This window comes from Doryrhamphus excisus, chromosome 7 (assembly GCF_030265055.1).
Source record: "Doryrhamphus excisus isolate RoL2022-K1 chromosome 7, RoL_Dexc_1.0, whole genome shotgun sequence".
NCBI classification, from domain to species: domain Eukaryota; kingdom Metazoa; phylum Chordata; class Actinopteri; order Syngnathiformes; family Syngnathidae; genus Doryrhamphus; species Doryrhamphus excisus.
In genome coordinates this window covers 4,694,958-4,721,647 of record NC_080472.1, presented here as the reverse complement: position 1 = coordinate 4,721,647, position 26,690 = coordinate 4,694,958, and the positions used below count along the sequence as shown (strand labels likewise).

The 26,690-nt window shown below is 47.5% G+C and overlaps 1 protein-coding gene across 9 annotated transcripts in view; it reads left to right on the top strand.

The window, feature by feature from the left end:
- Window positions 1-26,690, top strand: part of LOC131132816 (A-kinase anchor protein 13) — a 68,108-nt gene that overhangs the window by 14,615 nt on the left and 26,803 nt on the right. For 8 of the 9 annotated variants that reach the window (XM_058078792.1, XM_058078787.1, XM_058078796.1 and 5 more), the window contains exons 4-12: window positions 704-867; window positions 931-1,090; window positions 3,263-3,446; window positions 4,688-4,883; window positions 5,106-6,285; window positions 6,693-6,766; window positions 17,501-17,561; window positions 21,040-21,188; window positions 23,879-24,240. In XM_058078792.1, the coding sequence (XP_057934775.1) occupies window positions 704-867; window positions 931-1,090; window positions 3,263-3,446; window positions 4,688-4,883; window positions 5,106-6,285; window positions 6,693-6,766; window positions 17,501-17,561; window positions 21,040-21,188; window positions 23,879-24,240 (2,530 nt within the window). The remainder of the gene's footprint in view (window positions 1-703; window positions 868-930; window positions 1,091-3,262; window positions 3,447-4,687; window positions 4,884-5,105; window positions 6,286-6,692; window positions 6,767-17,500; window positions 17,562-21,039; window positions 21,189-23,878; window positions 24,241-26,690) is intronic. The other variant, XM_058078793.1, reaches the window with a different exon arrangement.

Here is a 26,690-nt window from a genome sequence, read left to right as displayed (position 1 = left end):
AAAATAAGACATAAATAAGATGTAAGTTAGACATGTTCTTCTTGAAAATGCCTAACTCAGGCATAAGTGTCTTTAAATATACATATGTTAATGGAAGTTATGCACAGCATAAGATCCACATTTGCAATAAAAGCGATTGATTAGTTCCAGCAGGAACAAAAGCAGGAACAAAAAACCTTATCAGCCAGCTGAAATGTCGCAACATTTAAAAAGTGCAAAAGCTTTGCCAAAGAGCTCCGTGGCATCGCAGCAGCTATCCGGAGCTTGTGCCCGAATACAGTGCACCTTGCTGGGCCACAGCAGGTGGCTCCCTCCCCCCTCCATACTCTGCTTCTCCTGGTAGTCCTGGTAGTGGTGATGTGCTAGTAGTCATGTCAGGATGTTTTATGTTCCAGCTCTCAGCTTCAGTCCAGCACATATTCGTTGAAAATGGAGGAGAGGTGAAGACGATTAATCATTGATTATGTCTTCTCAGTGTGGCTGAGTCTTTGCCATAATAACGTTGTCGTGCTGTCTGGGTGATGTGAGGCCAGGATAAAGCCTCCTCCAATGTGAGAAGGATATGGAAGACTGAATATATTCCTTTTTTTTTTTTTTTTTAACTGTCTCCTCCTGTCCTCACTGAAGTACAGAGCAGCTTATCGTAGCTCAGCACTAAGTCAGCTGTCGTACTTTTAATGAAAAACCTTTTTCCTTCTTCCAGCTCACGACTGCTGCGAGGAGGTGTCTGTCACCCTGTGCTTGGCGTCTCCTGGCGACCGGGAAGCCTCGGAGGATGTGAAGACGGCCCCGGCCAGCGTGGCTCCCGTGGCCGAGGACCGCTTCGGCTTTGTTCAGGACCTGGCTTTCGACATGGCGCAGTTTTTGGTGAGCACGGCACCACGCGTCCACCAAGTGGACACCTTGTTGACTTTCACGCTCCCCTTCCAGGTGAGCACGGTGGGCCGCAGCGACGGCCTGGACGGGGCGCTGCTCCTGGACGAGTGCCACATCCCCCTGCAGGAATGCGAGCGTCTGGACGAGAGTTTGGCTCTGGCCCTCCACCACATCGCTTTGCCCCCGGGGTGGAGCTTGCTGGGGGGCAACACAGGTAGGACCCGCTTCTCTCTGTAGCATGCGTCGAGGTTGGACATCAGATATGACAACACAACACGACTCCTGCAGAAATCAAACAGCAATAAATGTCATACGTCATTAGAGTATAACTCCACTAATGTTGATATGAAAATGAGATAACATCTGATAATATCTGGATCATTTTATTGGCATTGTTGCGCGAGCGAGTGTAGCAAAATTATGAAAAATGGAAAAAAAAACGTACCCAGTTATAAGCATTTTTTTAATATTTGTACTTTATGCCATTAAAATTACATTATTTTTCCTCATAATATTACGTTATTCTTGTAACATTACAGCTTTTTCTTTTTTTAGATTAATTATCTAATTATTAATGATGCCATTTTTTTCTACAGTTTTCCTATTAAATTCTCCTTTTAGAATCTGCTGCGGGCCAATAAAAACCAACCATGGGCCGCACTTTGGAAGCCCCCAAATGTCAGCTGACAAACTTTCTTCTTGCATGACTTTATTCCCATAATCATGACTTTATTCCCATAATACTATAACTTTTTCCTCAACCTAATTTTCCAAATTCATTGTTTTGTTTGTTTTCCGTATTAGAACTGTAAAGAAATATCTGAGGTTTATGAGTGTGAATGGTTGTTTGTCTATATGTGCCCTGTGATTGGCTGGCCACCAGTCCAGGGTGTATCCCACGTCCTGCCCGAAGACAGCTGGGATAGGCTCCAGCATGCACGCGTCCCTCGTGAAGATAAACGGTAGAAAATGAATGAATTAATCTGTTTTTGTTAAAATGCTGAAAAAAGTCGACTGAATCACAGTTTTACAAACGAATCAATCGCCATTTTCACCTATACAGTGAATACAAATATGCATATTTGTGGTATTTTTGGACCAAAAACATGTGAGATATTTGCATGTGTGACCAGCTCCTCATGAACTACAAACTACACGTATCTGAGAATCTTAAAACCCAGTCCCTTGAATCATACTTCAAAGGTGTTAATATGAGCCACTATGCGTTGCGTTCAAAGACATCACGGAATTTGTCAAGTTGAATTCAGTGTTTTGGCTGTAGATTGTATTTTCTGGGATTTCTGAGCTTCTTCAAAGCAGAAAAGCGTCCTCCCGCAGTGCGAGTTACCATGGTCAGTGATAGGAAGGTCCACTTCCTGTTTCTTCGTGACAATGAGAAGGTGTAGTTCTGAGGAGGACCAGTACTTATGTACTGTGCTGTACTTACGTACACTGTCCGCTGACAAAGTGTTGAGACCGGAATCAACTTATGAAGGAGCGCTACTGTGCCTCTGCATGGCGTCACAACAGAGGGGGGGTGGCCTGGCGTCGTGAACAGCTGTTTTTGACAGCCCAATAAATGGCCCCCCCTGCAGTAAAAGCAGCACAAGGCGCTAAACTCTGGTGCTGGTAATTCTTCAGCCTTAAAGCCTACGCTAATTACCATCATAATAATAACGACAATAGTGATGGAGATGCAGCGGTCTGTTGAGGACTCCTCCATGGGCGACGTGTCATGGCAGAGGATGACGGCGGCCCCGGGGGTGTGACAATAACACGTCAGTGGGAGTTAAATGAGGTCTTTTAATGAACTGGAGATGTCTCAGCAAACATGAAAGCCTTGGCGCCGTGGACCGGCACGTGGGGCTCTCTCTCAGTTCCACTTCCTGTTGGCTATCGTTGCAGACGCCTTGTTACAGGCGGCGGCATGGTGGTTCTGCCAAGCGGTCGTTGATGGTCAACATGGAAAAGCGGAGACGGGTTCATGCTTGGTCAACCTACCTTGCTGTCATTCACACCCAATTTACCTGTGTGTACGCTTGTCGTGCTGGTCAACCTACCTTGCTGCCATGTTACATACATATTTTTTTGGGCTGCGCTTTGAGCTGTGTGAGAAATTTCAAGTCCAACTTTGGGCTTGAATAAGAGCGCCACCGTGTGGCGTTGTCGCTGATGACGATTGATTCAGAAACTGAAAATATTTCATTTCATTTCACTGGCTTTAGTTAGAAAGAAGAGGAAGTCGGCCATTTTGTCGCATTACCCACAGGTGGTACGTTGACGTCATTTGCCAAACGAGCTCAAGCGCAAGGATGTGGGCGGAGCCTTTGAGTTGCTCTCCATAACTCATTTCTTCATCATGTTTAATTCAACCTTGTTTCCGCAGATCTGGATCCCCGCGAGACCCTGCTGCATTTTTCCGCCCGCCGGGGCCTCGTCCGCGTCACCGACTTCCTCCTGCGGCAGCCGGGAGCCGGAGAAGCCGCGCGGCTGGCAAACAGGCAAGGTCACACCCCCGCCGCCGTGGCGGCGATGCGGGGCCACGACGGCCTCCACCAGCTCCTCGCACGGTGAGTCCTCCGGATGGACCACGGTGTAGTCCTCATTAAGTTAGCGTCCACGTTGGAGCGTGTCTGCGTCGTGAATACGCCACGACTCGGGCGCCGTTGGCCGTGGTGATGATGAAACTGTTTCTAGTCTGCGTTGCCTGAAAGTCTGCTAAAGGGCAAAGTCAGTCTTTCAGTATTTTTCCATGGGAAACCATAGAGATGGGAAACTATTCCACCCCACAAAAGCCCGGGTTACGACTTGTGTGTCTAATGATGTGTTGTACCACACACACACACACACACACACTGCAGAGTGAAATGGCAAAAGGACGGCATGTGTTCCCTGACATGGCTTCCTCTCCCCGACCGGCTAATGAGGTCAGACTGTTTTTATTGCGTAATATTAGCGTCTCCGTTGAAACGGGCCGAGCCCTCGGCATTGAACGCCGATCCTCTCGTCGTAAATCTCACCAGCCTCTCCGCCCTCGGGTGGTGGGGGGGTGAAGCGGACTTTGCGTTCTCCCAGGGGCGAGCGGTGTCATTTTCCTCACTAAGGAGTGAGGTCACCGGCGGACCGGCGACGTCCGCTAGCGGTCCACCCAAGTGTTGCGCAAACGCCGCTGCCTGGCTGGGCGGTGTCCGGACAAAAAGTCTGCAAGTCATGGCCTGCTGCTAGAACACTAGATCAGACGGGAGCCCCTTCAGACCTGAGAGGGGGGGGGGGACTCGCACTTTCTAACCGACTTGGTTCACCCGTGCGGCCATTGTGATCTGTCGCTATGTTGCCATTCGGTATGTCCAACCATAACACGCCTGGAGTTTGTTTCCCAGAGAGAAGACGCCCCGTAGCCGGGTCTTATGTGCCGACGTTTTTCATCTTGTCAGTCACAGCCCGACGCTAACGCACACCAGCTGCGTCATGTACTAGTGTCCAATCATCACTGCTGTTATCGCTCATGTGAATGTTTATGTTTTTATGACTTGGCGCCGATGGAACACGATCAAGTCCAGGGTGGCTTGTCAGGTGTTTTTAGCCTCGCATTAGCGTCACATGACAGAAAGCTCGTTTGCATGTCACAAAGGGGTGCCGCTTGGCATTTTTATTGCCTGACGCGGTATCTTCCCCGGCATCTCGCTGTCACCGTAAATGGATTAGGGCAGCAAAAGGGGGGGAGTGCGGATCAGCTGACCTCACTGCTAAAAGCCCTCCAATCAGGGCCGAGGCTGCTTCGGGATGAGCTAAGTGTTTATTTCACAAGCAGGGCCGAGGCGGCCGGCGAGTCGGACGAGGGGCCCGAGCGCGCCCAGCTGGTCCCGGCGGACGCCCGCGTGGCTTGCCACCTCCCACGGCTGCGCACGCACACGCTAACGCAGAGCGTGCGCCCGGGCCGCGACCCGCCGACCCTCTGCCGGAACGTGGAGCAGCTGCTGCATTTGACGCGTCATCTCCACGCCAAGGTGAGTCACGCCCTCTTTTTTTTGGCACCCCCGAACTCTCTGCAAGAACTCCACTTTTGTCTGTTTGTCTTTTCCCGGGCCCTCGGCTTTGAACCCCCCCCGCCGGGCTTGTTCCGCTGAAGGTTACGCAATCAGGCGGTCGCTGCCGATTGACTGCTGGAGAGCATGTGTGTTTGTTTCCTCTCCAGAAACTCTTATCCAGTTCCCTTGCTTTTTCTGCAGAGGCTTTCTGTGCTGGAGCTGCACACCGACTCTCTGCACACGACGGCCGAATGCTGTGAGGACGTCGACGCAGAGACAAGCTGCCCCCACGTGGAAACGTCAGAAAACTCCAGCGGATCTTGCGGACACGGCGAGGAGGAAGACCAGAGCCTGTCTGTGAGCACCCAGGAGCCCTGCCCCGTCCCCCTGGAGGATCGGGTGTGTCTCCAGTCTGCGAGAGATTATCACCCCGCGGCGGAGGGAAGGGAACGGCCTGCCGGAGCACACAACTTGAGCGAGAGTGCAGGAGAAGGGGGGAGCCTGCCACCGGGAGGGTGGGGTGAGCAGGAAACAGACAGAGAGGAAGAACGGGAGGCCACAGAGGGAGAGGACGTATCTGAGCAGGAAGCGGCAGAAGAAGAAGACAACGACAGAGAGGAGGAGACGCCCGGTGGAGGTTTAGTCATGGGCCAGTCCCCGTCCGCCGACTGCTCTGAGGAGCCTCAGCGAGACGACGAATCGCCGAGTCACACCTCGGAGCTTCCTGACGATGAGGAAGGCTTAGCTAAGTCCTCCCTATCAGCCCAGGAGGACCTCCCACTTCCATCCGGGGTCGCCTGCGATGAGGTAACCACAGAGTCAGATGTTCCTTTTAGCGCCGTACAGAGCTTGGAAGAGGACCAGGAAACAGCTGCCGAGGATTACGCTGCAGAGCAGGACCGAGACCCGGCTCGGCAGAGTCCGCATGGAGCTTCTCCTACGGCAGAGGAACCCCCTGGAGATGCGTCCATGTCCTCACACTTTGCAGATGAAACTCCGACGGGTCAGGACTCGCCCTGCGCTCGAGTCTCGCCCGAGCCCGCAGCCCGGTCTGAGCCTGACCCGGATTCGGGCCTCACCCACGGTCTCTCCAGCGACGACGATGTCAGCTTCCAGTCAGTCGGAAGTTCCACAACGGACATATTCCACCCCACCGAGGAAAGCGCCTCCCTCGAGGAACACGCGGAGACGCCGCACGACAGCAGCACGTGTTCCCCGCCCGAGGAACCGGCTGGTGACGCCCACCTGGGTAGTCCCTCTGAGCCTGAAGAACCGCCCTCACCCGGCGGCCTAATATCTGAGGCGCCGGAGGAGAAAGGTTCCCCAGTAGAACCGTCTGAGGAGGGGATGGTGGAAGATAGAAATGCCGACCAGAATGAAGGTAACCACGAGATTGGCGACTAAGGCTGTCTGTCTTGTAGGGGGCGGGGCTGATTATGAACGAGACTGAGCCGTAAAAAGCCAGCACGGGATGTTTTTGTTGTGTCGGGTAGTTAGCATACATTGACCCACATTGGATTGCTTTCATGTTTCTCGGTGTAGCAAGGTAGTCCCGCTTGACCCGCCGCTTTTATGACCACATGATGATAAATCAATGGAGCAGAAAATGAACACATAGATCACATCTCTGCAACAACAAAGTTATTTTAGCCCGAGGCGACCACATACCCGCCGTGTATTTGCAGCCGGGATGAAAATGTCTCACTTGGCTTGTTATTGATTCTTTTCCGTGCGAGGGCTTTGTCATCGTACTGACGCCGTGCTCTTGTGCTCTGCGTATTTCTCCAGAGGGGGAGGCCAGCGTGTCTGAGCACGCCGGGACCGGCGAGGCACAGGAAGGAGATGAGCCTTGTTCTTCCACGGTAAGCGTCTCCCTGTTGTTGTTGTTATGATTGGTAATGCTAGCTCGGCAAAACCGTATAATGAAGGTGCTCTGAACAAAAAATTCACCAACTTTGTTGATTCTCAAGACAAAAGTATTGGGACAGACAGTGGCGTTGTTGGGGGAAGGCCAAGGTCTACACGACAGTCATTCATTCATTTTTTACCGCTTTTCCTCACGAGGGTCGCGGGGGGTGCTGGAGCCTATCCCAGCTGTCTTCAAGCGAGATGCGGGGTACACCCTGGACTGGTCGCCAGCCAATCACAGGGCACATATAGACAAACAACCATTCACACTCACATTCATACCTATGGACAATTTGGAGTCGCTAATTAACCTAGCATGTTTTTTGGAATGTGGGAGGAAACCGGAGTACCCGGATGCACATGCAAACTCCACACAGAGATGACCGAGGGTGGAATCGAACCCTCGTCTCCTAGCTGCGCGCTAACCACTCGACCGCTGTGCCGCCCACATGACAGCCATCTGACCTTAAATGTTAATGGTCCTTGTTAGTGTAGCGGTTCACGTAGAGTAGCTGGGTTTTGACCGGATAACAATGGAATTGAATCCCGGCTCGGGACGTCTGATGTCACTGGATCCACACAGCAAATTTTAAATATTTGGGCTGCACGATAGTTATTGGCCGCACATACATTAAAAGTATCTCCCATAACCAATCATTAAAAATATGCTTCAGTGTGGTGAGATTACCCGTAATGTGCAGGTGAGCCAATCAAGCGCTCCCTTTTTCTCCTGCCTGTATATAGATTATAGCTGTGTATATCGATATCTATATGGGTATGTACTGTATGTGTGTGGGTATCTATGCATGTATAAGGGTATTTATATGAGTATGTATGTACAGTATGTGGGTATGTACTGTATGTGTATGGGTATCTATGCATGTATATGGGTATGTATCTACAGTATATGGGTATGTATGTCTATGGGTAATGAATTGCTGGAGAATGTGTCTGAGTAAGAAAGCCCCCCCCCCCCCCCCCCCCCCCCCCCTGCCAGGATAAGCGGGCTAGAAAAGATGCCCCCCCGTCCATGAGAGCATGTCACCCAGCAGGGCCTTAATTCCGCTGCGTCAACGCGGGGGCTTCTGGCTGGCACACCGGGAACCAGGCAGCAGGGATAAATGGGACTTAGTCGGTCTGGGGGAACGTTGTGCGAGGATGTGGGAATCAGGAGGCAACTTTGCTGACGTGCGCTTTTTCAAGGTGCTCGTTGACGCTTTCTTTCAGCCTTCCTTCCATTCGGTTACGGGAAGAGAGAACTTTTTGGTGGAGTTGACGTGCAACAGGATCCCCCTTCCCTCAGCCGCGGGTTTATTTATGCTCCCCCCTCCACCCCCACCCGGCCTCGTCGAGCAGGAGGCCATCTTTGACCGAGACGAGCTCCAGATTGTTGCTGACTGACAGATTCCTCAGCAGCCGAGCGCTGGAGCGGCTTTGCATATTCCGGGGCTTGCGGTCCGGATTGGCGGTTTGTGCTGCCGAAAGCCAGATGTTTCACACGCCGCACGCAGGAGACTGGGCCGACCAGCAGAGGGCAGCGTTGCCTTGGTAGCGTTGTTTGGTAGAGTCACCCACCCCCCACCCAACATATGATCCTATTTAAATGTGCTGTGTTTTCAATGAGGGACGCTGCTGCTGGGTGGGGGGGTGTAGTGTTGACGCCTGAGCTGCATGATCTCATGGTGGAGACGCAGTGGAACAAGCATGACGTGCTTTCTTCTTCTTATTATTATTATGGTTATTATTCTTATTGTGATGTCATGTGTCAAAGCAAGCCAGATAGCAATCTGCATGCTATTAGTTGGCGGCTGAAGCCCTCTCCACGATTCCTAAAAGTCAACATCATCTTCATTAGAATTGATTAGAAAGGTGTTGCTAGCAGCCCTGCAGAGCAACACCTCCGCACTGAATGGAATAAAGGAGGCGCCACAGCGTGTGCTGCATATTGAAATATGCTAATAGCCACGCGGCAACAGCAGCACATGAAGCCCAAGCGCATCAGGACGCTACGAGGGAAAAAAAAAAAACAAACAGGCGTGAGAAGGAGGCGGGCCAAGCAGGAGCAGGTTGGCCTTTTTTCACTTCAACGCCTGAACGCATCACTCAACCTGCAAGCAAAACTGCTGAGCTGTTCCTTTCCTGGCAAACACCACCGCACGGTGGCGCTCTTATTCAACCCCACACATTGGACGCTCTTGAAATGTTCCACACAGTTTGACCCACTCGCCAAAACACCCACTGTAACTTGACGGAGTTATTTACCATGAAGCAGACATATGCCTGTATTATACAGCATCTTAATGATCTATTTCAGCTATTTTACAATCAAAAGTTGCTAGTGTGTATTCAATAATCTCTCGTTTATGGACGTTAATTGGTTCCAGACATGACCGCGATAAGTGAACTTCTGCAAAAGAGGATTTCTTATTGAAAAAACACAATATTTTGCTAGTTAGAGCATATAACACAGGTTTCAAACATGATTAGAGCCCTCTAGACATGAAATAACACCCCTACAGCCACCTAGACACATTCCTATTACCCAATATACAGTAGGAGACATAATCACAGAAAATAAGATGTCTTAGGTATCTTATTTCTTACTTTTTTTTTTAAATATGAGCCCACTACACATGAAATAACACCCCTATAGTCAATATAGTGGACATGATTAGAGAAAATAAGATATCTAAGATATAGAAAACCTGTTCACCACCTTCTAAATATGGCTTTTGGCATTATTAGAGCCCTCCAGGCATGAAATAACACCCCTATAGTCACCTTTACACTCCTGATATAGTAGACATGATCAGACTAAATGAAAGTCAAAGCCGGAGAAAGTAAATGGTCTGAGCGGAGATTCAGTGATCCATCACGGTGATTTGCGTATTTTATTCTTCAGTACATGGACGGAGCCCAGCCAACACCTGTTTTGCTCGCCAGCTTTGCTATTTTGCGTCTCATTTGTTTGGCGGCCAGATGCCAGCCGGGGAGCGTCCTTGCGCGCCAGCACCTGAGGTCAGACCGACGTGTCGGGGACGGGGCCGTGGGGGCCATGCCACATGTTTGCATGGAATAGAGTCTTGTTTTCTGACGCGTGGCCGCCGCCCTTTAGGGAGTCTGAGTGGCCTTGGATGTTTGTCAGATTGTTGCGGTTCGTCTTGTATTTGTGAGGGTGCATCAGTACAGTCCAACTTCATTCTCCTAACAACTTTTTCAAATATTTTTCAAAAATAATAACGTTTTTTTTCCCTCAACGAAAACAGCTTTATGCTGTAATATTTAATGTTTATGCTAATGTTTATGCTACTTAAAAAAAAAAATTAAATAAAATAATAATGTTTATGCTACTAAACTGACATATTTCCTTAGAAAGCTTATTCTCAAAAAGTACAAAACAAATTTTTGTAAGAATACAACTTTTTATAATATTGTGAATATTAATTAAAATTAAAACAAATATTAATTTTTGGACTATATTTTCTTGATTTAATTTTCTCATAGTTATTGCCTTATTTCTGTAATATTTTGACTTTATTTTCACAACATGATAAATTTTATAATTTTGTTATTTGTTGTCTTGTTTGTTTCTCATAATATTAAGAATTTAACCAAAGTAAGAGATTGTTTTTATTTAATATTTCAGTTTTATGTTTCTGTATTGTAAAAGTTATTTAGAATTAATTTTGTGAATTTCTTTAATTTTACTTTTTGACTAAGTTACTATTAAGTTACTATTTGTTTTAAAAATTACTGCTGATTTTCATTTTTTGTCAAATATTTTTAGAGTGTGCCGCAGGCCAAGAAAAAAGCTGCTGTGGGCCACGAATGGCCCCTGGGCCACAAGTTTGTACAGCCCGGTACCAGTCATAGATTAGTACGAATTATAATGTCGTTACACGGATTGAGTCTTTGTGGTGGAAACTCGATCACATGCGCTTCTTTTTCCCAGCGCTCCCTCCGACAGGCAGCACCCCCGGGACCTGCCCCTGGGTCCTCCCCATCCAGTAGGGGGCGCCGAGTGGGACCAGCTGACCTACATGGGACAGCTGAGCTCACAATACCCATAAGTGTCATCTGTCCCGATTGCAACACGGTGGTGTTGTGGACACAGAGCGACATTCAATCCCTGGCTTTTATAGGCAGAGCCAGAAAGGGGGGCGGGCGGACAGAAGTTTTTCTTTTTTTTTGCAGGGGGGAGGGAAGGAGAAATCAAGGCGAGGGGAAGGGAGGGTGCACGGGAAGAGGCTTCTGTGTCCAGATGTGAAACTCGGCTATCGCTTTTCCTCGCGTCCTCTCGCTCTGGATATACTGTACATATGTTTTTTTGGGCTCGCGAGGGGGGGACAACATGTACGAACGCCACAAGAAGAGGTACAGCCTCTGTGCCAAGGGGGAGAGACCAGTAAACGTTGTTTTGGTCAAGGTAGGCCACCCTTCTTATTCCACTTTGGGAAGTGTTAGTCGGATGAAAAGCGAAGAATGAGGTGTGAAGTACTTAAAACTTCCCAGATAAGTCACAAAGTTTAGCATCCCAAGCTCCTACCAGGCTTTGTAAAAGCGGGGGTGTCCCTACGCTTTTCCGCCCGGAGTCGCCAAGAAGGGGGGGGGGGGGGGCAGAGGGGCCGCTCTGGCTGATATTCTTCATACCGTTTGTTTTTTATTTATTGATATCGGCTGTCATCACAACATAGCCGGAGGGAGTGTCGTGAGAAAATGTTACCTGTATCATAAATGTCAGAATATTCCGGAAGAAGACGCTTTGTTTTGTCCAGATGCGTACCAAACAACGAAAACCTAATTTTTGGATTGAAAAATCGAGTTGAAAGTCACACGTGTGTATTTAGTCAGTGGTCGACACAGCAGCTGCGATCTCCTCGTTACTTCAACTCGGGCAGCCTGACATCAGCATGCTAACATGTAGCATAATAGTGCACCTACAAAAATGGCAAAAAAATGCTAGTGTGCTAAAATTAGCATGCTGTTAACGCTAACATCAGCATGCTAACATGTAGCATAATAGTGTGCATCTATGAAAATGGAAAAAAAAATTCTAGTGTGCTAAAATTAGCATGCTATCAATGCTAACATCAGCATGCTAACATGTAGCATAATAGTGTGCATCTATGAAAATGGAAAAAAAATTCTAGTGTGCTAAAATTAGCATGCTATCAGTGCTAACATCAGCATGCTAACATGTAGCATAATAACGTGCACCAATGAAAATGGCGAAAAATGCTAGTGTGCTAAAATGAGCATGCTATCAATGTTAACATCAGCATGCTAACATGTAGCATAATAGCGTGCATCTATGAAAATGGTGAAAAATGCTAGTGCGCTAAAATTAGCATGTTATCAATGCTAACATCAGCATGCTAACATGTAGCATAATAGCGTGCACCTATGGAAATGGCAGAAAATGCTAGTGTTAAAAATAGCATGCTATAAATGCTAACATCAGCATGCTAACATGTAGCACAATAGTGTGCACCTATGAAAATGGCAAAAAAATGCGAGTGTGCTAAAATTAGCATGCTATCAATGCTAACATCAGCATGCTAATATGCAGCAAAATAGTGTGCACCTATGAAAATGGCCCAAAAAATGCTAGTGTGCTAAAATCAGCATGCTAAGATGTAGCATAATAACGTGCACCTATGAAAATGGCAAAAAATGCTAGTGTGCCAAAATTAGCATGTTACAATGCTAACATCAGCATGCTAACATGTAGCATAATAGCGTGCACCTATGAAAATGGCGAAAAATGCTAGTGTGCAAAATTAACATGCTATCAATGCTAACATCAGCATGCTAACATGTAGCATAATAGCTCAGCTCAGTGAATCATTGTGACCACCAGGTGTCAGCAAAAACACCACTGCTTCCCCTTCAGCTTCCAGTGTGTAAAATAGGCTAACCAAACAAGAGAACAAGCAGCCTGCTGGGGGGGTGGGGGGGTTGTTAGTGGATGTGACACTAAGGACCCCTCTCTGGAGGAAGTTTTGAGCGAGAGCCAACGAGGCTTGGAGCGTTTTAGGGGCTTTCTGCGGGGTTATGCGGTCAGGACGGCGTGCCGTTAAAGCCGTTAAGTCTCCCTCTGAGGTGCCGTTACACGGCGCTTCCGTGCGCCACTCTGTGTAATCCCGCTAAATGGAACTTTCATTGCACCCCAAAGTGCTGCTATTTCAAGCCGCCGCTGCCGCGGCCTCTCCGCTCAGCGACACGTGTAGAATCTCTTTCCACCGCGCCTCACATTTTCCTGGTGGCTGGAACGTAGCGGCTTGTTGGGAGCACGGATCCTTTTCCAATCACATCTTTGCCCTCCTTCTTCCTGCTGGTCTTCCTGCTCGTCAGCAGAATTCCACATGACGATACCAGCCTCGTGTTTTCCTTCTTCATAACACGGCGTTGAGCCGCTGACGTTTAAACGTCCACGTGAGCATCTCTCATATGGAAATGGAGATGATGACCATGATGGTCGCTTCTCACTCACGTCATCTCCGCCTCATCCCTTCTTCGCTCCATCCAGGGCCCATCCATGGTGGCACTTCCATATTGTTGACATCTCAGATGGAAAAACATATTAACTTCATACTTCCCCCCCCAATTTTCATCATTTCCTAATTCTTTTACTTATTCCCATAATATTTTAAAATATGTTTTTTTTAATATTTCAGTTTAATATACCAGGGCGGCACGGTGGTCGAGTGGTTAGCGCACAGACCTCACAGCTAGGAGACCAGGGTTCAATTCCACCCTCGGCCATCTCTGTGTGGAGTTTGCATGTTCTCCCCGTGCATGCGTGGGTTTTCTCTGGGTACTCCGGTTTCCTCCCACATTCCAAAAACATGCTAGGTTAATTAGCGACTCCAAATTGTCCATACGTATGAATGTGAGTGTGAATGGTTGTTTGTCTATATGTGCCCTGTGATTGGCTGGCCACCAGTCCAGGGTGTACCCCGCCTCTCGCCCAAAGACAGCTGGGATAGGCTCCAGCACCCCCGCGACCCTCGTGAGGAAAAAGCGGTAGAAAATGAATGAATGAATGAAATGCATTTTTCTGCCTTTTTTCTTTTTAGAAAGCAACTTTATTAATTTTTATTTCTACTGTTTTTTGTAGATGTTCTTATAATTATTACGTCATTCCCGTCATATTTTGGTTAAATTGTGAGAACTGAGAACTCCCCCAGCCTAATTTTTCAAAAATTAAAACTAGTTTTATTTCTCCTGATTTTACACTTATTAAAAATAACTTTTCTTTAATACTTAAACTGTGTTAAATATGACATTGATGGCATTCCTGTTTATTCTATCAAGTTTATTCTTGGAAAAATAGAGATTTCATTTTTAAGAGGAGAGAGGCGGGGTCCACCCTGGACTGGTGGTCAGCCAATCACAGGGCACGTATAGACACACAACCATTCACACTCACATTCATACCTATGGACAATTTGGAGTGGCTAATTAACCTAGCATGTTTTTGGAATGGTCAAAGAAACCGGAGTACCTGGAGAAAACCCACGGGGAGAACATGCAAACTCCACACAGAAATGGCCGAGGGTGGGATTTTTTAATGTAGAATTTATTCTTGTAGAATTATTCATTATTATTATTATTTTGTTTATTTTGTTTGGTTTGGGGGGTGTTTTATGGTGGGCCTTGGACTCAGCTGATGATGATGAAGGAAAGGTGATAGAAAAAGCCTAAAAGAATGGTGGAGTGGAGTGGGGGCGGGTCATGTGCTGTGTGTGTGTGTCCACGGCAGTTGGCACGAAAGCTTCTTCACACTCACTAACGACTCCCGCTCAACGACGTGATGATGTGTTTTATGGCCGTGCGTCGTGTCGTGTCGCGGCGCTACGCAGGGAGGGATGCTGGGATGTGAAACCGGCTGGAATGAAGTCATTTGGCCCAGCGCCCGTCTTCTGTCCCGGGCGAGAGGAAGCACTCTGCTTTTTTTCCCACGCTACGATATCCACGCTCAGCCCCCCTCCCCTTTCTCCCTCGTGGAGCACCAGTGGGTGAAAACGGGAGGGACTTTCGGATCAAAAGGGAGGAGGTGTTTTTGTATCTCTTAGCGACTGCTAAGCATCCGTGAAACTCCTAAAAATATATATGGATTTTCCTGCTGATGTTCTTGGAAAATTGCTACATTTATCTCATTAGAAATCCAACAATCTCCACATACCCTTAGTTTGACACCCATGCTCACCTGAAGCTCCATTGTTCCACTGAGAGGATGCACTTAAATTCTGATGTTGAGCATTTGTCCAGCAAAAGTTGTCTTATGGGCGACGCGGTGGTCTAGTGGTTAGCACGCAGACCTCACAGCTAGGAGACCAGGGTTCAATTCCACCCTCGGCCATCTCTGTGTGGAGTTTGCATGTTCTCCCCGTGCATGCGTGGGTTTTCTCCAGGTACTCCGGTTTCCTCCCACATTCCAAAAACATGCTAGGTTAATTGGTGACTCCAAATTGTCCATAGGTATGAATGTGAGTGTGAATGGTTGTTTGTCTATATGTGCCCTGTGATTGGCTGGCCACCAGTCCAGGGTGTACCCCGCCTCTCGCCCGAAGACAGCTGGGATAGGCTCCAGCACCCCCGCGACCCTTGTGAGGAAAAGCGGTAGAAAATGAATGAATGAAAGTTGTCTTATGGCCCCAAGCGTACTGCTGCGATAACGTCAGCAACATAACATTTTCTATAAATATGTTGACTTCATTTCTTTCATATCTCCTGCTCAATGTTCCGACTATTCCAACTTTTTCCCCATAATTATGACTTGAACCCCGCTGGTTATTATTTATTTATTTATTCTCCATTATGGTTGGTCAAGGTGGGAAGACAGGAAAACGGCGGTGAGGGGAGGAGCCAACTGTACGCGTGTGATGTTTCAGGCTGTGTGTGCGCGCGCGCGTGCAAGGTCTCGTGCACGTGGAGCCTCCGAGCGGCGGTGCGGACGGCGGGGCGTTTGAGGGCTGGGTCTCACATGGAAGTCATGGTTTTTGGGGTTTTGCGTCTCGGGTCTGGGTTTAATCAATGACTGCAGTGTCTTGGTCTATTTATGCTAACCTTTCATGTGACATCACTGCCTTTTCATGACCAGACCTGGCCCGCAAACCGACTTTCTCATGGGAAGAACAGCAAGTGGAGTTTGTGTATGAGGCGTGTTTCCTTAAAAACAGCATCACTGTGGATTATTTCCCGTCTTCTTTGATTTGATATGCTTTCATGCACGACGAAGGATATCGAAAAATGAAATAAGAGGATATTAGAATACCAAAATAGTTTTTGATGAACTAATTCAATAGTTTTTAAATGTTTTTTGGAACGATAAACAGTCCGGTAATTATTGAAAGAGAGTAAGGATCCTCTCAACTATTAGGCCTCTTTGCGGAGGCGGGGCTACACTGAGTCCTAGCAGTTAGCGAGCAGACGTAAACATGGATGAAGGTAAGGTGATGCAGTTCCAATGTGGACGTGCAGCACAGCCTATAGACGACAATAATCTGGGGGCCTTGGAAGATCGGCCCAGATGGCCGTCTTTTCAAAAATGGCTGTGATCAAACAAGTGAATTGGCTAGTTGATTAATCGTTGATTAATCGCATCAGGTCCCCCCCCCCCAAAAAAATGCATTTATTAAAAACAGAAAAATATACAAACTTTTTCAGTGCTTTGGTTCCGATTTTCTACAAGAAAAGCTCTGATAAAACATTCCACTGTTCTCAAATATCTTAATTTTAATTTTTCTGCACAAAATAAGATGAAAAATAAATAAACAAATCAAGAATAAAGAAAATCAATCAGTAATAAATAAATATAATAATAATAATAAAACGGCAAATAATAAAAACTTAAGAAACCACATATAGTTGGTGGGTAGACAAATTATTTTTTTCAGATTAAAATGAACAAAGCATTATTAGAGCCCTGTAGACATGACAAAACACGCCTATAGTCACATTTATACTCTTTTTATTTACAACATATTGTGCAACTGCAGGGTCTTGAGACACATGCTAACTCGCAAACTAGAGAGCTAGCGACCTAAACGGTAGCCTTCAAGTTATTTCCTTTAAACTGAAATAGCCAAAAACGTACCACTTCCACACGGATAGGGAGGATAACTATTAACAGTTATTTAACCTTTAACATGAACATTAATCAAACGTAATAATTTTTTCTGGGTACATGATACCATACAGCATCCATATCAAACTTGCGCGGGCCGCACTAACATTAAACTTTCATATCAAGGCAGGGGCCTCAAACTAGTGTCCTGCGGGCCACATCTGGCCCGCGGGCCGCATGGTTGAGACCCCTGATCTACATCACCATCATCGACATCTGACTTGCCTCAGGCTTCACAACCGAACCCGCCACTCGCATCGTGGCACCTCCATGGGGCCCAGGCTGAGGGGGTGGGGGCTTTTTCAGGGACGGGGGGAATGTATGTGCTGTAGCTAAAACCAACACACACATACACAGCTGTCATACAGTATACACGTAGTCCTCGCCACAGAGGAAGCAGAAGCGCGTGTGTTTCCAGCGTCACAGCGAACGCGAGAGTGCAGAGCCCCGTCCCAGCCGTCGCCCCCTCGGTGACACCACGGACTTAGTCACAAGGCCGCCACCAGCGGGTCACATGTCGCCGAGGCTGATTGAGTGTCTTCCTGTTTCTCCTCAGATCCATCGAGACGCCGGCGAGGCTTCCTTCCCGCAGCCCCCCCCCAGCGCTCGGCACTCAGGTAAGGGACGCTTCGCTGCCTCGCTCGATGCCTCGATGATGTCGTCTTTGTGTTTGCGGCAGCTGTGACTTCCCACATGAGCAAACGGTGGCGCTAAAAGAGCGCACGTGTGTTTGGTCGTAGGCCTCAGGCTGCTTTGTCTTCCTACACACCACCTTTACTCTTCCACGAGTACCAGAGCTTTACGTATCTGTCACACACGTACGTGTCAGACCCCTCAGTTGGGTTTGGATCCAATACGGGGTAGAGTTCAGGCTGGTATCGGCGATACCGATGCCATACACCCCATTTCCACAAACAACGTTGCCTCAAATGACTGAAGAACGGAAAGAATGGATTTGAGAAGCATGAAGAGCCGGTGTCGCTAGTCAAGGATATTTCAGTCTGGATCCGCACATCACGTGCAAAGTCAGACTCGCAGAGGAGGACAACAGTCTGCGGTGGCGACCTCGCTAGCAACCTGCTAGCTAACTCCTGCTAGCTAACTCCTGGTTTTAGTGTCTCTCTTGTGTTTGGGACTTGTTGACGTGGAGCTACTACGTATTAAGATTCATTCATTTTCTACCGCTTTTCCTCACGAGGGTCGCGGGGGTGCTGGAGCCTATCCCAGCCGTCTTCGGGCGAGATGCGGGGTACACCCTGGACTGGTCGCCAGCCAATCACAGGGCACATATAGACAAACAACCATTCACACTCACATTCATACCTATGGACAATTTGGAGTCGCCAATTAACCTAGCATGTTTTTGGAATGTGGGAGGAAACCGGAGTACCCGGAGAAAACCCACGCATGCACGGGGAGAACATTGCCGAGGGTGGAATTGAACCCTGGTCTCCTAGCTGTGAGGTCTGCGCGCTAACCACTCGACCGCCGTGCCGCCACGTATTAAGATGATTATTATTATTCTTTTCCGCACAGATTGAATTTGTCAAGTCCTGTGAGAAAGCGAGCGGGGGTGGGGGGTTACAGTCGGGTAGACGGCGGGGAAATAATAAATGAAGGCTTTATCTGCAAGCCGTGTCTGTCTGTAGAAAACACTTAAGGGGGCGCCTCGGAGGGCATGGAAATGTGCGATGTGGAGCCCCCCCTCCGTGATAGGAGGGCCTCCGCAGCCGCTTTATCGGCCGGGTTTTTTTGCTGCCTCGGGACGCCGTGATTTGTTAGCATCATATCTCGTCGGACATTCATTTTTCACTCTGGCGCTTTTCTTCCCCCTTATTTTTTTGAAAAAGTTAATAAAGTTAATAGTGTTCAGACTAGGAGAACAAGGTGGGGGTGATATGTGGAAAGCTAATATTTTAGTAGCGTAGAGTTGAAATATGAGAGAAAGTGGTAATATTCTCATTCTCAAGAACATTTATGAAGATTATCCATAATCAGAAAAAAAGCCAAAAGAAACAAACACATTCAGGAAGAAAGTTTTCACCCACGTGATATCTATATTTTTATGAATATGTAGTATATAGTGTATAGCTAGAGCTGGCTAGCATATCCACTGTACACGTGCTCCCTTCCAAAATATCATCCTTTCATTTCTGCCGACGTGCCCCTCGCCAGAGGAAGTAGTGTACCGTAAATGATCGTATGACATGAACAGAAACCCAACAGCGGAACAGTCTTGTCACCTGTTGTGTGTGTGCACGTGCACATGCACGGGGTGACGGCTGTGAAAAGTGTGAGCGCCGTGCTAGTTTTGGCAGACGGGCGCGAGAGGGTGGAGACGGCATACGCTCAACCGTCACGGTGATCTTTTTTCACGTCGGGGATCTTTCTTTATTCGTGGACGTGGTGGTCGTCTGGGGGTGGCGGCCCATCAGATGATACCCAGATCTCCTTCACGGGTCCCAGAAACTACTGTAAACAATGTCACTTCCTGCTGGTGTCCATTATTCAGCCTTCCCCCCCTTCCCCCCCACCCCACAGTGGGGGGGGGGGGGGGGGGGGGGGGGGGCTTTCTTTGCTCCTCACAGCATCTGACTGGCGCTGAAGTCACTTGTTTTCTCCGCCGCTCAACTGCCGTCAGCGTGCCGGTACAACAAATCTTTTCCTTTTTTGGCCTGCATGGCAGAGTTCCAGGACCAAAACCACTGCTGAACAAAAAGGAACATTACGGCTTGTCTGATTCCTGAGACCTTTGATAAAATACCGGAAAACGTGCGTCCCCCATACCATCTGGCATTACAGAAGAAGAGGGGTCAAACGTGGTGGCGGTAGTGTGATGGTCTGTTGTGAGAAATAGAAGCGAGAATTGTACTGAAGGAGAACGTACGGCCGTCTCGAGCTGAGAGCAACACGATGGAACATGACGGCTCGTCTGATCCCCGAGACCTTTGATAAAATACCGGAAGACGTGCGTCCCCCATAACATCAGGCATTAGAGAAGAAGAGGGGTCAAACGTGGTGGCGGTAGTGTGATGGTCTGCTGTGAGAAATGGAAGCGGGAATTGTACTGAAGGAGAACGTATGGCCGTCTCGAGCTGAGAGCAACATTAAGGAACATTACGGCTCGTCTGATCGCTGAGACCTTTGATAAAATACCGGAACACGTGCGTCCCCCTTACCATCTGGCATTAGAGAAGAAGAGGGGTCAAACGTGGTGGTGGTAGTGTAATGGTAGTGAAATGGAAGCGGGAATTGTACTGAAGGAGAACGTACGGCCGTCTCGAGCTGAGAGCAACTTGGCTTCTACAGCAGGACAACGATCCAAAACACCCGAATGAAGACTTTGGAGGGGGCTGGTCCAAGTCCTGAGCTGAATCCTATTGAGATGCTGTGGCATGACCTTCCAAAGGATGGATGCTGGAAAAGCCTCCAATGTGGCTTCTCCCTTCATCCTAAAAGCTTTGATTGAAGAACTGCATCAGGTGTCTGGTCGACCTGTCATTGGCTAATATTTACATTTATAATATTTGTTTGATGGTCTGAAACATTGAAGCGGGACACTGCCGGTTTGAGACCATTTGAGGAGGACCCCCCGCTGTAGAGGTTCCAGGGTCGTTAGAAAGCCTCATCCCTACAATACATGGTTCTACACGCACACACAGGACCTTAAACTTCCTTTCAGGACTGCAAAAATACCCCCGTGGGACGAAGAATAACTTCCCCTTCTGCAAAAATGAAAAACCAAAACACAAATCATGGACGCCGGCTAAAGAAGGCCCGGTGTTCTTCCCCTTTTTTCGGATGTTGTCCTTACATGTCCATAAATGTGCCGCTTCCAAGGAAGGAATCCTGGCCTCGTCCATCAGGTCCCTTCAAGGCAGGCAGCTCCACGCCTTCCATTCCCACAGAAACAAACCCAAGCATGACTTTTTTTAAAGTGGGTGGACAGGCGTCCATTGATCCGCTCAGGCCTTTCGCACCTTTCTCACGTTCCCACAACTCGTCCATTGTGTTTGTGTTTCACAGGTGAGGACGGGTTTTCATGACGGGAAATCCAAGCTGCATTCACGTTGTCGTGCGAATTGTGTCTTTCAGGCTCCTCGCAGGCGTCCACCTTGCCCGCGTCGTTCGGCGGGACCGCCAGTGGCGGCAACAGCTGCTCCCCCGCCCTGCACCGAGACTCGGGCAGCGACGCCGAAAGCTTGTTGAGCGCCGAGGTGGGATATGACAGCGTCTTCATCAAGGTTTGACCCTTTGCTGGATTTGTTGACCAAACCCAGGCCACATCCTTATTATTATATTGATGAAATATAATATAAACATGGCCGCCATCAGTCGAGTGGTTAGCGGGCAGTCCTCACAGCTAGGAGACCAGGGTTCAATTCCACCCTCGGCCGTATCTGTGTGGAGTTTGCATGTTCTCCCTGTGCATGCGTGGGTTTTCTCCGGGTATTCCGGTTTCCTCCCAGATTCCCAAAACATGCTAGGTTAATTAGCCACTCCAAATTGTCCATAGGTATGAATGTGAGTGTGAATGGTTGTTTGGGTTGTGAATGTGCCCTGTTATTGGCTGGCGACCAGTCCAGGGTGTACCACGCCTCTCGCCCGAAGACAGCTGGGATAGGCTCCAGCACCCCCGCGACCCTCATGAGGAAAAAGCGGTAGAAAATGAATGAATGAATGGCCGCCATCAAGCTAGCTTATGTCCCATAAGTCATTGATGTCCCATAGGGGGCGCCGTACCATAATTGCCAGAGAATGATTAGCACACCTATCAACAACAGGGACTGGTTTCCATGGTAACAAAGTTAGTCGTCGTCACTGAGCGTGTGACCCGCTCGTGGAGGCTTGAGCGAGACACGTGTTTGAAGATCTGCCCCGGTGGTGCTGAGCGAGGATAACAACATTAAGTCCTTAACCACCACTGATTCCTTCTTTTAGCTAAAGTCATGTGACTCGCCCAAACGCCAACACACACACGCACACGCACGCAGTCGTCATGCGATCCCTCTCTTGTCTCCCCTGGCTTCCCAGAGGAAGCAGGGTCGGCTGGCGGGAAGCCGACCTCGGAGTCCAAGCTCCCCCCCAACAGAAGCGTCTCTATGCTGGCCAGCTGGCGGCACAATAGAGCCAGTTACAGCTCACACCTCCGCATGAACCCATCATGGGCATGCACGCAGCGCCTCCTTCCCGCCGGACCCGAGTGACTTTCCCACTAGCGCCACCAGGAGGTGAAAACGTCTCCAAGATATGCCGTCATGTGGAGCATCAGCTTGTCTTTCCAGCATTTCCAAGGCCTATTTTTCATCACCAGCATTGATTTTTGACTTGCAAATGTGCTGACATGCTGACATGCTGGGGAGGTTGATGCTCCAGATTTGGTGATGCCGTGTCTTTGTTTAAGACGGTGCATGGTATGCTGCTCGCTCCAGCGCCTCGCCGAACTGTAAAGTCTAATTTCATCAATGCATTGCTTCCTCAGTATAAAGACGTACAACTCTGTATTTTATTGGCGCGCGCAAGTAACTACTTTGTTTTGTCATAAAGCATTAATCATTAATGGGCGTGCAACATACCAGGCTATACCATAAGTTGAAACATTGTATCATGAAACACCATAACTAGGAAAAGTCACCTTGACTGGCATGAAATTACATGAAATACCATAACTTGAAACATCATAACATGAAATACCATAACTTGAAACATCATAACATGAAATACCATAACTTGAAACCTTAAAACCTAACCCCTAACCCTAAACATTGTATCATGAAACACCATAACAAGGAAAAGTCACCTTGACTTGCTTTTCATGCATGAAACACAAACACACGAAACACCACAACATGACATACCATAACTTGAAACATCATAACATGACATACCATAACTTGAAACATCATAACATGACATACCATAACTTGAAACATCATAACCAGAAATGTCATAACGTGAAACATCATAACCTGAAATACCATAACGTGAAACACCATAACCTGAAATGCCACAACGTGAAACACCACATGACATGCCATAACGTGAAACACCACAACATGACATACCATAACTTGAAACACCATAACATGAAATGCCATAACTTGAAACACCATAACATGAAATGCCATAACTTGAAACATCATAGCATGACATACCATAACTTGAAACATCATAACATGAAATGCCATAATGTGAAACACCACATGACATACCATAACTTGAAACATCATAACATGACATACCATAACTTGAAACATCATAACATGACATGCCATAACTTGAAACATCATAACATGAAATGCCATAACTTGAAACATCATAACATGAAATGCCATAACGTGAAACATCATAACACGACATACCATAACGTGAAACATCATAACACGACATACCATAACGTGAAACATCATAACACGACATACCATAACGTGAAACATCATAACACGACATACCATAACGTGAAACATCATAACACGACATACCATAACGTGAAACATCACAACACGACATACCATAACGTGAAACATCACAACACGACATACCATAACGTGAAACATCACAACACGACATACCATAACGTGAAACACCACAACACGACATACCATAACGTGAAACACCATAACACGACATACCATAACGTGAAACACCATAACACGACATACCATAACGTGAAACATCATAACACGACATACCATAACGTGAAACATCATAACACGACATACCATAACGTGAAACATCATAACACGACATACCATAACGTGAAACATCATAACACGACATACCATAACGTGAAACACCATAACATGAAATACCATAACGTGAAACACCATAGCACGGAACACCGCAACAAGAACTAACACAACTTGAAACCTTGTAAGCCAAACATTATACCAAACATTAACTTATACCCATGTCTTGTCGGCGGCGTTTGCAGAATGGCGAGCCAGTGACCGGCGGCGACAGCACCAGCGAGGTCTCCATCTCCTGCTCCTCCACGGACGACACGGCCAGCGTGGGCCCGTCCAGCTCCAGTCCCGACGACGGCAGCCAGGGTCTGGGCAGCAGCTGGAGCCCGGAGGAGGTCATCCCGCCGCGGGGGTCCTCCGTCTCCACGGACGGAGGCGGCGGAGGAGGACTGGGCGGGGAAGCCGAAGAAGAAGCCAAAGACAGAGTGACGGAGGTGCCGCGCCGTTCCTCTCTCTTCCGGAGCAGCCTCCGCTCCCTGTCGCCTCTTCGCCGCCACAGCTGGGGACCCGGAAAGAACAACGGAGCGGACGGGGCCATGAACCAGAGGAGGTAAAGCATCTATTTAGGAGATTTTTTTTTTTTTTTTTTTAGGTTTTAGTGTAAGTCCAAAGTTATACATACCGTATTTTCTGGACTATAAGTCGCTCCGGAGTATAAGTCGCACAAGGCTAATAATGCATAATTAGGTATGGAAAAAACATACATAAGTCGCATTTTTGTGGGTAATTTATTTTGAACAGAAAAGGTGTAACTAAACGTTGCGACATGAAGCGCCACAACTCGAAATGCCACAACTCGAAATGCCATAACTCGAAAGGCATAACAGGACACCAAATAGCAAACAACTTTGCAACCAAGAAACGAAACTGGAAGGCCGCCTAAATGAACATTTATCAAGCAGGAACGCCATCTGACTTGAAGACTTATAAAAACACCATGTGGGTTTTTGCACTTTGACCCCTCTGGTGATGTACTCAGCTGCCCGTGCGAGACCCCTGATGTAGCTACTAAAGAGGAGGAGGGTTGCCCGTGGAAGAATCCATGCATTATACACAGATAAGAAGTCCATGCATGCCATGGGTAGCAATGCTGTCGTGCACGTATTAGCCACCGGGATGAGACAGATGAGATGCAGCGGGATGCTGTCAATGCATCAGTTGCTTGTTATCGCCGGCGTTATTAGAGCCCGACGACGCCATTTGTCTGCCGCTGGTCGGGAAAGCCCGCAGGAGTGAGACCGAACTCACGACTCGTGTATAGACACCCCCGCCCTCTGGGGAACGCACAGGACTTTGACACGCACGGCATCACAGCCTACGCGGACCGACCCCCAACCCCGACTGCTAGGCTTCCCGTTCGTTGTTGAGTTGAATCATTCATAAGCTGGAGCGCATACACGAGCCTGGAAATTCATTCCAAAGATTGGAAAAAATGACCCATATGATGAACAGTGCTTGCCTTTTTCCTTCATGAACAATCATCCTACTGTTTACTCCCGGCAAAGAACTGTCATGCACATCATGGGAATGACTATCCATTAGAATTCACGCATTTCCAGAAGCCAGGCTAGCAGGCTAGCTACCGCCTCCTCGCCATTAAGTACTTATTAATGTAGTCAAACCAGTACTCCACCTCATTGACAGTCATGAAAACAAAACCAGAACCTGTGGTTTCCCAGTTGATTGCCAGTGAGAGCAAAGTCCAGGATTTGGACAGCTTACTTCCTGGATGTGCTGCCTAGCAGCCAAGAAAGAACATTCTGTGGAACAACGGATCTCAGCATCAAGTCAAATCAGTCGGCGGTTGCTCTCCGTCACTTCCTGTCTTTGTCTCACCCGTCAGCTCCGGCTGTTGTGCTGGAGTCGTGTAGGTGTAGGCCAGCTAGCATCCCACTTGATGGACTTGATGGTTTAAGTCCGGGGTCTCAAACTCAATTTACCTGGGGGCCACTGGAGCTAGGGTCTGGGCAAGACTGGGCCGCATCAGGTTTTCCAAAAAAAAAAAAAAACGCATTTATTAAAAACAGAAAAATATACAAACTTTTTCAGTGCTTTGGTTCCGATTTTCTACAAGAAAAGCTCTGATAAAACATTCCACTGTTCTCAAATATCTTAATTTTTATTTTTCTGCACAAAATAAGATGAAAAATAAATAAACAAATCAAGAATGAAGAATATCAATCAATCAGTAATAAATAAATATAATAATAATAAAAACTTAAGAAACCACATATAGTTGGTGGGTAGACAAATTATTTTTTTCAGATTTAAAATGAACAAAGCATTATTAGAGCCCTGTAGACATGACAAAACACGACTATAGTCACATTTATACTCTTTTTATTTACAACATATTGCGCAACTGCAGGGTCTTGAGACACATGCTAACTCGCAAACTAGAGAGCTAGCGACCTAAACGGTAGCCTTCAAGTTATTTCTTTTTAAACTGAAATAGCCAAAAACTTACCACTTCCACACGGATAGGGAGGATAACTATTAACAGTTATTTAACCTTTAACATGAACATTAATCAAACGTAATAATTTTTTTCTGGGTACATGATACCATACAGCATCCATATCAAACTTGCTTTGACATCAAGGCGGGGACCTCAAACTAGTGTCCTGCGGGCCGCGTGTTTGAGACCCCTGCCATACAGCATCCATATCAAACTTGTGCAGGCCGCACTAACATTAAACTTTCATATCAAGGCGGGGGCCTCAAACTAGTGTCCTGCGGGCCACAATTGGCCCGTGGGCCGCGTGTTTGAGACCACTGGTTTAAGTCATTGTGAGTGGTCAGTATCCAGCATCCCTATCTACCTGTGCATGCGCTTTAGGTCGGTAGTTCCATATCCACGTCCACCCTGCCGGTAGTACAGTATATACTGTATACTCTGTACTATGTATGTATATATGATATGCTGTATGATGTGCTAGCTAGGAACACATTAACTGACTTTGATTTGTTGTTATTTGTGTGAGTGTGGTTGTAAGCCCC